The 13,042-nt window shown below is 47.0% G+C and overlaps 1 protein-coding gene across 1 annotated transcript in view; it reads right to left on the reverse strand.

Annotated features, from left to right (window-relative positions):
- Positions 1-13,042, reverse strand: part of LOC135385578 (uncharacterized) — a 231,362-nt gene that overhangs the window by 43,083 nt on the left and 175,237 nt on the right. The window contains exon 2 of the mRNA XM_064614984.1: positions 384-485. Coding sequence (XP_064471054.1) covers positions 384-485 — 102 coding nt within the window. The remainder of the gene's footprint in view (positions 1-383; positions 486-13,042) is intronic.

Raw genomic sequence — 13,042 nt, forward strand, 5'->3', positions numbered from 1 at the left:
GATTTAGCTTGCAGTAGCATGGCGCATCCCGGAGCTCAAAACCCAGGCCCGGTAAAAAAAAAGAGAAAAGAAAAACGCTTCACCTGGTACGATACACAGCCCACGGGACGTAAGCGAGAAGAAAAAAAGAAAAAAAAATGTCCGGGACGGACGAAATAGATTATCAACATCGGGTCGACCGATGTGGCTTTTGTGTCTATCCATTTACAACCACTGCGATGCAAGCAAAACAGACAGCTGGTACTTCCTTACAGCCGCCACTCATACCAGCAGAATATTAAACATCTTATCTCTGGGTTTTTATAAAGATGCAAAGGCTTTTCAGATACACTCTTAGAAAACACTTTTCAAGCGAGAGAGAAGGAGGAAAACAGAAAACTCACGTGGATATCCTTTCAGTTTCTCGAGGTAGAGGATGGAGTTGGAATTGTTCACCTTCACGTCCACTCTCATCATTTTGCTGGAGCATGTCACGTCATATTCAACTGAAATGATAGAACCAGAGTCTTATGAATACGTGAACACATTAGAGCATGGCACATCGTCTATAATTCCTACGGTCATTCTGAGACTTCCTCTCGATACATGCGCTTTGAGCTCTGCATGTACACCAAATCTGATGCCTACAGCACCAATAACAAGTACATATATGTATATATATATATATATATATATATATAATGGAAAAATAGCCGAAGCTCTGTGGCTGCACGTTGAGCAGCTGTGTATAATCTGATCGTGTACTCCTAGCCGAGGACAGCTGTTTCGCTCTACTTGGAGCTCGTCAGCCCGGCGCAGGGAAGTTACACGATCTTGGGTCGGCGCTAACAGTGCGTCTCGGCGAAACATCAGTGTTCCAAGGTGACGGCGCCACCTGTGGACGCCGCAGTGCAAGCTAGCAAGTACATATGCAAAGGAAAAATAACGGGAGCTCTGTGGCTGCACGTTGATCGTGTCACTTCCCTGAGTTGGGCTGACGAGCTCAAGTAGAACGAAACAGCTGTCCTCGGCTGGGAATGCACGATCAAATTAAAAACATGTGCTCAACGTGCAGCCACAGAGCTTCAGTTATTTTTTCCTTTGTATATATACAGGGTGTTTCAGTTAAATCCCCGAGCTAAATAATTCGCGAACCGGTGCACCAATCGAATAACTTTCTTTTTTACAAGTATCTGTCCAATACCGCCTACAAGATGCGCACCGCGTGAATGAGCGGGAGGCGCTCATTATTTAAATAAAAACGCAAATGAGTTTCATAAAAAAGCGTAACTTCTAAAGCAGGGCGCTGTCGGTATTAAAATGGGTACTACCCCTTTTGGGACCTTCAGTGGACACCTTTCAGAGAAAAATCTGCCACCGAAGCGGGTCATTTGTTGCAGTAATTAATTGGTTTCGGTTTACGTATTTTTGTCGCGGCTGGTCGCGGCGAAGCGCAAAAGGACGTAATTCATTGGTGTAATTCATTGGTGTAAGGACGTAATTCATTGATGGATAAGGGAGTGAAAGAGCGTCTTTTTGCGCTTCGCCGCGACAAAAATACGTAAACCGAAACCAATTAATTACTGCAACAAATGACCCGCTTCGGTGGCAGATTTTTCTCTGAAAGGTGTCCACTGAAGGTCCCAAAAGGGGTAGTACCCATTTTAATATCGACAGCGCCCTGCTTTAGAAGTTACGCTTTTTTACGAAACTCATTTGCATTTTTATTTAAATAATGAGCGCCTCCCGCTCATTCACGCGGTGCGCATCTTGTAGGCGGTATTGGACAGATACTTGTAAAAAAGAAAGTTATTCGATTGGTGCACCGGTTCGCGAATTATTTAGCCCGGGGATTTAACTGAAACACCCTGTATATATATATATATATATATATATATATATAGGGGAGAAAAGACACCAGAGACTGAAGTAGGGAGTAGGGGAAGTTATTTATTTTTAAATATTTATAAATATTTATATAAATATTAATTAATTAATTAATTAATTAATATTAATTAATAAATATATTTATATTTTAAATATTTATTTTTATTAATAAATAACTTCCCCTACTCCCTACTTCAGTCTCTGGTGTCTTTTCTCCCCTATCTATATTCAACATCCTGGTCGTTCGAACCTAAATTTTGTAGTATATATATATATATATGTAACGGGTTATGCACTTCATCAACATGACTTGGTGATGGGTGCTGCTATCCGGTAAGAGATATAAACATATAAACGACATCCTTACTGAGGGCGTACAGTTGATAAGGGAACTGGGAAGGCGGGCCGTTAAACCTAAACCACTTAACACTGTAGCAGCCCCTGAATACCTCTGCCGCCCCGGGGATGTAAAGCACTCGTGCTGGGACACATCGAGGTAGATAGCTGCTCGCCTAACGAAAGTACAATATAGTTGACGGTTCAACGGGATCTTGATACAAATGAACGATCGGCTTTGTGGGTCATCTGGACCAGCATGCTCCATACTAGAACACTACATGGGCCGTGGCTTACCCGAAAGCCCGTGCCCGGCCCATAGGCTGTGCCGGGCTTGGGATTGACATTATGGGCTCGACCCGTACATTGGCGGTCCTAGATGATGCTCGAGCCTGTGCTTTCTCACTGTTAGTGAGCCACGATAAACTTTTACAGCCTGCTACACTGGGCAGTCCTGGGCGGCCGGGTAGCCTAGGCATTTCGCGGGCTGGTGCCCTGCCCGGGCTGGGAAATCTAGAAATTGTTCTGGATTAGGCCGGGACCTGGCCATGTATGGAGCAGTCGGACCAGGCCGGGCCGGGCCGGGCCGGGTCGGGTAAGCGAAAAGGAGGGCGGCCTCGGGCCGGGACTGGCTGCAAGAAAGCGGCGCGGGGAGTGCTGTAATACATACACGCACGTATGGGATATCCTATCTTGAGCATGTCGCGTTTTTTATAATGCTAGTGCATTTATTGTGACGCGACGTGACGTCGTTACGCAGGCGATACTAAAAAGCGGTGCACATGAACGACAAAGCGCGCGACGCATCGGACGACGCACTTGAACGCAAATCATCCTGGAACGTATTCTAGCGGAACAAAACTGCCTAGATATATCCGTTCCCGTCGGCAGGTTGTCGTGCGGAGGTGCCGTCAAGAGCCGAGTCGCCAATGATGCTGTCTCTCTGGTATGTGGTAGTACCGATAAAAATATAAAATAAAATGGCGGACAGTGTGCATTCAGAATACAACGAGTGACTCATTTCGTTGTGTTGCGTATTGAAAGACGAATAAAAATTAAAAAGACGAATGGTGATCATTTACTGTATTTTATTATGTCAGTAAATTTCGATACGTTAAATAAAGTGCAAACGAATGTAGCTCTGGCCACGATGTCCTAGCAACACGGCGGTCCAAAGCGACATGTCGTAGGGATGTCCCCCTCCATGTGTCTGCGTATGCAGCATGCGACAGGTCATGACGCGAAACCGTGCGACGGGTCGCACGAGTCGTGCATTTTCGCATACATGTGTCTCGCTCTAAAAGTGTTAGTAACTTTAGACACAAGGCGCTCGGTGCGATTATCACGTAGGGTGCGGCGATAGCTTGCATATAGCGTGACCTTGCGCGCCCCATATAGCGTCCCGTGCATATAGCGTGGCGTACTCCACCTAATGGGACGCTAACGTTCAAGACAATCAACATAAAATTCCTTCTCATCAGCATTAAACCCATCGAACCCATTACTTTGTATTACAAAAAAAAGAAAAAAAAAAGAAAAGTGAGAAAGTAGAAAACACATGACCTGAGACGCTTTCAAGGGTCTTTTAAAACGTGCTCTCTAGCTCTCCAAGAGGATGATAACGACGGCCTATGTTTCCTTCGGGTCATATTGCATACGCGGGAATTGAAAGGAACGACTTTGCAGCCCATTTTAACCGCATTCCTTCCAGGGGAATGATGCGTTAGCGCCGCTGAAATTTGCGTCATGGGGGGGGGGGGGGCTTTCAATTTGCTTTAATGACACGCACATCTCATTCTTTTGAAACATTGGAGCAGCGGGGTTCCCAAATATCCTTCAAAGCTTCTGCATTTTCCCTTTTTGCCAACTTTCGTTTCGTCAAAAGCTACGGTCAGTTCTTCGTCAAACCTCTTCTCTGCTTCGATAATTCTCCTCGGAAACAACGGTATAAGGAAATGTGGCCCGCGCTACACACTACGAGGCGAGCATCTTCTACTGCAGTGGAGTTTTACGTTAATATGTAGGCGAGTCAGCAAATGCGTCAGTCTATGCATTCAGCTGTAGAGAAGGTAGGTATATTGGAATATGTTCCTTCCGTGTGTGCTTGGGTGTTGTCTCAAGCTACATCTAGTACAGCGTGGTCTGTATGATCCAGTACGGCTAGCGGTGTAATGCTGAATACACATTCTATGTATAGTAGTTCCATGTTATGCTACAAACCAAGATCTGCCGAAAACGACTGAGCACGCCCATTGCGCCCGCAACACGTCACGCAAGAAGACGCAGTACAGGCGATAGTATGCTTATGTTTCGGTTTCATTCGGCTTTGTTTTTTTCATGTCTTCATGGTATAGGCATTTATTGAGTGTCAAGTAATTTACTTTATCTTCAACCATAAGTTCACAGATATTCTTACAATCGTTCAGTGATAATTTATGTTAATTATTATCGTTCCATGTTTATGTGTTAGTATATTCAATAATTCATCATCCAATCAAAACACTACTCTCTAGGTCACTTTCTTTCCCCCATCCCAGTTCTCTGGGTTTCCACAAGAACATCAGAGCCACGAGGGCCATCGAAATTGAGGAAAGAAAAGGAAGATTGTCGCATCACTGTGGGCCGCATTTCCCACGGGCTCGATAAAGAGCTGGCACTGGGCCAATAGCAGCAGTGTACAAAAGCGGCATTATTTCCTGCGAGGAAGAAGCCACGAGAAGCTCCTCTTCCTTTCTCCGTTGCTGTTCCCCTTTCAAGCTTTCTATTATTCCGTCGTTTGCGACGTCAAGGCGTCTGTCATCCGCTCGTTAGGGATGTGGAGCCCAAATGGATCGCGCCGCAGTTTTGCGAAACATATGTTGCCCTCTACCCATGGTGTTTTGCCTCAAGCATGTGCAATACGGTTCCGCATGTCATAAAGGGAGCGCAGTTGGTGAACAACATGCGCGTTGCTGCAGCGAGCTTACATTTAGACTGTGTGTTTCCTGAGTAGGTTTGAGTGCCGCCGGTACAACGCAGCAGAGAAGAAGCACACCTGATGTAACAGTTGGGGTTCATGCTGGCGGCAATTTTCTTGGCATTTTCTTTCTTCGCTCGTGGACCCCCGTTGCCAGGTTCTAGCGCGAATATAACTTTCGCGTTCGCAATAGCATACACGACGGAAAGTACGGGAAACTCCGAATGCGACAAACCGGCATTTTTGGCCTGCTCATTGACGTATACGCCGACGAGACTACGTGCAATTGGAAGTGACCACGGCGTCCTCACATTTGGCCACCAGTGATTTCATAAAGCGTTTGTGCCATCGCGTGTCTCGTTCCAGTCACGTACGCGAGCCACCCGCAGAGTTTATGACACGAAGCACACCGTCAGAACAGTCGCAGACAAGACCGTCCGGTCGCGAAACATTGAGTGTCCAGCCTGTTGTGTACTAAGCATATACTTGAATAATCACCTGGTCTAAACGGACGGTTGCATCCGCGTCCGTCTGTTTCAAAACTATAGTACAATTTTATTCCTCGTGTATGACTGAACAAGGTATCGAAAATCCCACGTGAAATAGTTGCGTAGTTTGACTGTTACTCGATGGAATACATGGCCAGAGCTGACGCCGGATCTTGAGAGTATGCGGGAATTCCCTCTCTGGAACAACGAGAAAACGTCACTCCCTAAGAACTTGTTGGGGAAGAGACAGAGACAGCCGGAGGAATCAAAAGTAAACAGAAAAGAACAACGGCTCGCAGGCCGAAGGTTTGGCGCGAGAATTCAACCGGTGGTCTTCATCGTCGTCTGCTACATCGCCCCCCCCCCCCTCCCAACTGGAGGCAGCGCCAAGCTGCCTGACCACGTGACAGTCTTGATGGAACGGGTCAAAGACGGTGGTGAAGGGCTGAAGTCAATGTGGTTGAAGCGAAGGAGGTCGGAGGTGGGCGGTGCTTCAATTTACGCTGGCTTGAGACGGTCCACGCTTATCGTGTCTTCGGTACCATTGACGTTGACGCGGTAGTCCTTGCCGGAGCGTCCGATAACCGGGTGGGGACTGGAGTATGGAGGGACGAGTGACTTCCGGACGGCGTCAGTGCGGATGAACACATGCGTCGCCGTAGGAAGATCCAGCGGGCTAACGTCCGGCTCACCAGTGTTGGGGAAGAGACAGAGACAGCCGGAGGAATCAAAAGTAGAGGTTTAAGCGCTAACTGCATACGACGAATTCTCGACGGAAAAACGGCCACAGTCACCGTTTTTCCGGTGAGCCGACGCGAGCAATGGGAACTTAACCGATTTCTCGACGACAGCGATGGACAGAAAAATCCGTCGAAGAGCGGAAGCGGCCGCTTGATGGCAGCCAATAGGACCGCTCCACGAGCTATCGTTCCACGAGCGGACGTGGCGGGCATTTCGGATACCCGTATGACCAATCTGGGAACTGGGAAGCATGCTGTTGTCCACCCGCTTCAATCTGAGGGCGCTTTTGTAGCGCCTCCTTCGCGAATATGCTTTGACGGCAAAAACTTCTTCTGTGTGCCACTATAACTGTTCTATGTGTAGTAAAATATTTATCGGTTAATTTGAAGTAAAAATTTAACACGGACTAAGGAAACGCCCGCTAGGGCGCCACCGTCCGCCGCAGTCGAAATGTGTGCATGCGGTTCGTCCCGCGGTTTTTCCGTCGAGTTGTCGTGCCGGTGGGAAAGTTGGCCGTTTTTCCTTCGAGAAATCATCGTGTGCGGCAACCGCTTTACTCTGGGCTGTCTGGCCCCAAACTAAACAGAAAAGAAAAAAAAAAAAAAAAACGGCTCGCAGGCCGAAGGTTTGGCGCGAGAATTAAAGGACGACGGAAGCGAAAATAAGCTGCAAAGCTGTTTGCCTCATATTGCGATGTGTACCAAAACAATCCGGAATTCGACTTAGATTTACGTATATTAGTTGAAATATCGCCACAATCGCAATTTAAAATTCGGCCGCGGAGCACTCTGAGCCCCTGGTGAGCGTCGCCGCGCCGCCATAGCAGACCACGGAAGTGACGCACGTTGTCTCTCCTGTTGGAGTTCCTGACTTTCATTTCGCGGTTGTTTTGTGATCGGAGGTTGATTTTCGCGACAAGAAAAATTGTACATGCTTGCACGAACTCCTTGCACGAGCGACACACGTATAGACAGCACAAACATAGCGTCAAACATCGACTGGCCTTTATTACAAAGACAACACTACCGAGGCTGGCCCCCAAAATCCATACGAAGGAAGGTGATCTCATTCTCTCTAGGCGTGAGAGCTATGTTGCTTACATTGCTAGCTGCCTTAGCTTGCGTTGGGCCGGGATATGTTTCAGAACAAACACGCTCAGCTGGTCTGTGGTTGTTTCCGTGGCCGTATTGGCCATTGGCGCGCTCGACTGCCAATCGAGAGATGCGAAGTTCAAATTCCGCCGATGTCTGAGTTTTTTTATGACTGTCATGTTCCAATTGTTTCCGAAAGATAGGAATTTTATTCTCGCCGCGAGTCCGTGAAACGAGACAAGGAGTGCGCAGACGTATTGTTGACGAATGGTTCAAAACTGATCCAGAGGTGCTCATTAGTCTCGGCTCGTATGCAAAGGCGTTAGCGTACGATACAGTAAAACTCACAGCTTAATGGGGCACAAGCTCAGCTGCTATACTCCACTCGATGACACTGGAATACCGTAGCCCTCTTCGGGAATCCCTGAATACGTAGTGGCAAGAACACATGCGCGCATCGATGTATGGTTGGTTAGTTTGTGGCGTGTTATCTCCAAGAGGGATGTGCCCGCCAGTACGGCGGGATGTTGCTGGTGTGGGGGGAGGGTTGTGCTATCTGGGCCGACTTCAATGGGGACTGTGCCGACATTTGTCTTTCACCTTATACCAACACTACTCCAAATTTGTACATCAGATGCCTTACATCACCTGAGGAAAATCAAGGGGAAACACACTACAGCACAGCCGGTGTTCTTCACCCACAAACGCGTTTTGGAGTAGCCAGTTCTGACTGGGTCGGGAATAACCTCTCCATATTTTTCTTTCTTTTCCAATCGAATCGAATCCAATCCAATCGATCCCGGGTCACCTCCCAGTCTCGGCGTGGAAGGCGACTAGCGGAGCCACCAATCTACAGGTGCTGATCAGATCGATACACGGTACCATACCAGCCCCCTACACACTACATGTCTTCCCAGTGAGGCAAAATCGTTCGTTCACGCTGGCCTATGGGGGCATCAGTTTCCTATAGGATCAACAGAACCACTACTTCTGTTGGAACACTGGCAAACCTTTACCTTGCCCCGCTAAGCGTACTCTGCCACATGCTCTGTGCACATCAGAATGTCCGTGCTGCAGCGGTGATATCTTATCACCGCTGCAGAAGACATATCATTTATAAGTGAGTTTGGTGGGTGTGTCTGACTCCGCTCGATGCGCCGGTGATCGTCGCGTCAGTTAGCGCTGACATGTCGTTCTGTTTCAGTTCCATATCATGTTGCCTCCGAGTGACAGACATGAAGTGACAGACGCTGTGCGTGTGCGATGGCGGCTCCTGCGTTTTGATGTGGCTGCTGCATCGAGCAAGCTATCCTAGCAAGTCAGCGTCACCATTGTGGACGGCCGTCGCCTGTGTCTCGAGATCACTGAGCAGGTATGTGGTGTGTATTGCCAACAAGTAGGGAAACTACCAATGGAGATAGTCCCCTATACACTGTCGGAAACTCTGTCTTACATACGTGGTATATGGGAGGGTATGGTTTCACACGAGGGTAAGTGCGTTATGCTTCACACTGTCTGCGTTCGCGTTGGTGTGAGTGCATGTCATGTTTTCATAGCGGAGTGACAAATGCATGGGATCTTCGAAACATGGGTCCGTTGTATTACCAGAGACAACTATTCGCTGCGAGATCGACCCATAGGTGGGACGACACCGTCACCTTTCTAGTGTGGATAATACGCCGGCCGATGCTCGGAGTTGCTGGTTCTCTTCCGTAATTCTTGTGTGTACGATACTGTTCGGTTCCCCAACGCTCCACCTACTGCGCTGAACGCGGATTTAACGTGTGAAAGAAGACGACGCGAGGAAGCCATCCACACTACGGTAGTTCATCGTTTCTCCGCAGCGCGCAGACACCGTTCGATCTCGGAGCGAATAGGTCCAAAAAGGACTGGACAAAGCGTCCTGACCCATGTTTACTGGAAGGCATACGCGTTTACTGACATAATGCTAAAAGGCACCTGAAGAATGCATTGTTTCTTTCCAAAGGTGACTTATAACTTCCCTCTGCCCGACAGCATGCGAAGCACTTTTCCAGTTGAGACCTAACAAGGACGCCTGTTAGGTGTGACCCAATGTCTATTACCATATCACCCTTAACTTCAGTTTGACCTTTAAGTGAATCTCAACACTGCGTTCTCTCGTAATGAATGAAAAGACATTCAAAGGAACTGCTCTCATTAAAATCAGAATTAAAAATCCTAGAAGAATTAGGTCCAACCATAGTCGTAATTGACGGCACTACTACTAACGGGAGATAAAACTTCAAACCTGGCACTTCGTTCACGAAGGCGAGCGCAGCTGCCTTCAAAAGAACCAAGTATGAGGTCGGGGAAGTCAATGATTGTCACGTCGTACGAAGAGCAAGATTCTGGAACGTGCTGTGGAACGGTTCAACAAGTATGAGAGGCAGTTTGCATCGATCACGTTCGCAGAAGCACTCCGCGTTACCGTTCTCCAGAGGAATGCAAAAGCGGCGCGACGTGAAGTGGACCAGGGTCTCCAACGAAAAAGAAACGTTATTTTGATGAGTTTTCATGTCGTGTTTTCAGCGTCGATCTACGCCGAGTGCAGCTCCGTTACAACCTCTGGAGTAGAAATAGACACAATTAAGTGTGGTGATGTAACGACCTGAAAGACTGGTCTAAAGTTGTGTGTCTTGATGACTGTCTCTCGAATTTGTATCAGGTGTGGGTGTAGAGGAGGTGGTCTTCCTCTACATGAGTCCTGACCGGCGATGATGGAATGTCCCAGCGGGCAAATGGTCGTGGCCTCACGCTAGGACGGTGCCGGTAGAACTGCCGTGCTAGCGCCGTAGCGCGTGGCAGCAGAGGCACGTCTTCGTCATCACACACGGGTCGCCACATGGGTATGTTTCTTTTCTTCTTTTTTTTTTTTTCATTCTTGTTGATAGATCAACACGTTATGTTGGCACCTTGCAAAAGAAATATAGCATGCTTGGAATCCAGCGCGAACAAAAATAATACCACACGCTTGGATTTAGAGGTATCGCAGCGTCCATTCTTAGAGTGATATTTAATCAATATCAAGACAACGATGCATCAGTTGCTAAATGTTATCAAGAAAAGCGCGAAACGTTACAACACGACAGAACAGGAAGCACTTATGTGTGTTTCTTTCTGTTTTGCGGTGTCCTAACGTTTCGCGCTTTCCTTGAAATCATGTTATTGTACCAATAAGCCCAGTCGCCTACCTTGTTCACTTTCTAAATATCCATTTCAATTAAAACGAAACGTTTTCTGAAATGATAGAGGTCGACAACACATCGTGGCACAGTAATTACAAAACGCGTGGTGCACTATATCTGAAACGTGCTCCGGCCTCCGGGTTCTCACAACAATGACGTCGACGTCATTTCCACCGTCAGTCGACGGCACGCGGGCCACCACTTCCATTGCTGCATTTTTCAAGATGAGCTTTTTGAAGCCACTACACTACACTCATGAGGAATGCCCTGCCACAACGTATTATATCTCTCATAGAAGTCTTGAGTAACAGAAATGATAAAGTATGAGATTACTTTATAAGTCGCACTATTTCTTTGGAGTGAAACCTCAGCGACGGTAAATAGGCTGCACACGTTGTGGAGTAGCACTACATTGCTGAACATTGCCCGCAAGACGCGGTTCACCTTCTGGGAGTCTAGGATGATCTGAAGATGTAAAATGTCATCGGGGACCGGGAGCCAGGAAATGCAGGGTTCTGATACGTCGGCTCCGTTTGACGTATCTCAGCGGCGTAACCTGGCACACTGAAGGAATGAGAGGGAAGCGCTGCTTTCCCTTCTTTGTTAAATTGCAGAGGTACACAGTCTTGCCCATACTAGAGGCATCATGTACAACCCCTACCAAACGTCAGACCAGCAGTTTAGTGCCCCCCCCCTTTAAGAAGTAAGCGTTGTGAAATTTGTAATAGTTTCTTGCTTTATTGCAGACCGTTATTCTTTTTCTTCTTTTGCAAACTGCACGGTTGTATTGGAATACGAAAGGTCGAGAATATATCCATTTCAAACAGCATTCATTGAGTGAAACGTTTCGCAATAAGACGTCTTTTAGAAAGAAGCGTCGGCTACTTTCCTCAAATTCGACATCACGCGTTTTCACCCCCACCCCCACCCCTCCCTCATTTGTCAATCCTACTTCTCCAAAATTTGCAGCAATTGCCTTCACAGCATCAGAGACGAAAATGGGATAGAAATGTTGTGCTGCTCTAACTCCTTCATTCCTCTGTGTTTCCTTCCCTTGCCTCCAAGTAGACATATTACACTCTAAGGAAAAAAGGCGTAAAACGGGGAGTAATTGCAGCTTCTACTCCCCTAGTCTGCAATTACTCCCCATTTTAGTCCCCTAACCCAACATTTAGTACCGACATTTACTCCCCAGGACTGCAAATTGTCACTAAACTTTGCGAATGGTCTCCTGAATGCGACAGTCTACGTAAATATGTGCCCTTGGTCAATTTGAACGACATAAGGCTGTATAACTCAGACAACGTAGCAATTTTCCAGCCACACAGAGTAAGAAACAGTTAGCGCATCTTTCTTCGCAAATTGTGCCCTAGTATGGCGCAAGATTTTATATCACTCGATATATCACGGTTGACGGTTTGCTTCAAAGTATTTCCATGCATGCGCACCAATTATGCACCTGGGACTCTTACAACAACGCGTGAAATGCGGTCTTCACTCTGTGACATTCATTTACTCCCGTGCATTTACTCTCGAAAGGGACTATTTTTTGTGGCAATGCAATTACTCCCCAAAAGGAGTAAAAGTACTCCTTTTTTTCTTAGAGTGTACACTTCCTGGCGTGTTGCAGGCGACGAAGCACTGCTGGGGCGATTTTGCTTATAGTCGAGATAAGCTTGACATATATTCAAGGATATTCTTTACACAACCTCGGAGACCACCGCTACTACGCAGAACAAATATATACTGCAGAGTGCGGTAGCAGAAGCGTGTTTGAAGATCCTTCACTCAAATGTGTAACTTTTTCTCTCACAGTCATCTCACGGTCACGCTCGAACACAACGCAAAAGAAAGAAAAGAAAAGGAAACTCACTCAAAGCTTTTTTTTTTTTTTTCACTGATTCCGTTTGCTACTGCTGTTCACTAGCACCGCAGAGCCTCTGTAACGTTTCTTTGGCACGTCAACAAACGGAAGTAGAAATTAACTGCTCACTAAACGGCTTCGACGTTTCCTAGCAGTTTCTAACTGCAAGTCATGAACGCGCCATGAAAGTCATATTCCTGCAGCATTTGTAACACCGGAAAAACGAACGCGAAGAATATTAAGGCAACATAACGCCGCCACTGGGCCAGTCATTAATTTGCGTGCACGAGTACACGACAGCGGCAATGTGTTTTTGTCGCTGTAATAACAGTGGGATACGGTGTCCATAGAGTAACTAATGGTCGGAGCTTCCTACCGCTATTTTTTCATTCTGTAGTGCACCGGTGGAACGTGAGTAATGCGTTCGTAGGAAAAGAAAAGCAATGTGTTTGTGAACTATCACAGATACCAGGCATTCCTGAAAAGAAAGAGGA

This window comes from Ornithodoros turicata, chromosome 2 (assembly GCF_037126465.1).
Source record: "Ornithodoros turicata isolate Travis chromosome 2, ASM3712646v1, whole genome shotgun sequence".
NCBI classification, from domain to species: Eukaryota; Metazoa; Arthropoda; class Arachnida; order Ixodida; family Argasidae; genus Ornithodoros; species Ornithodoros turicata.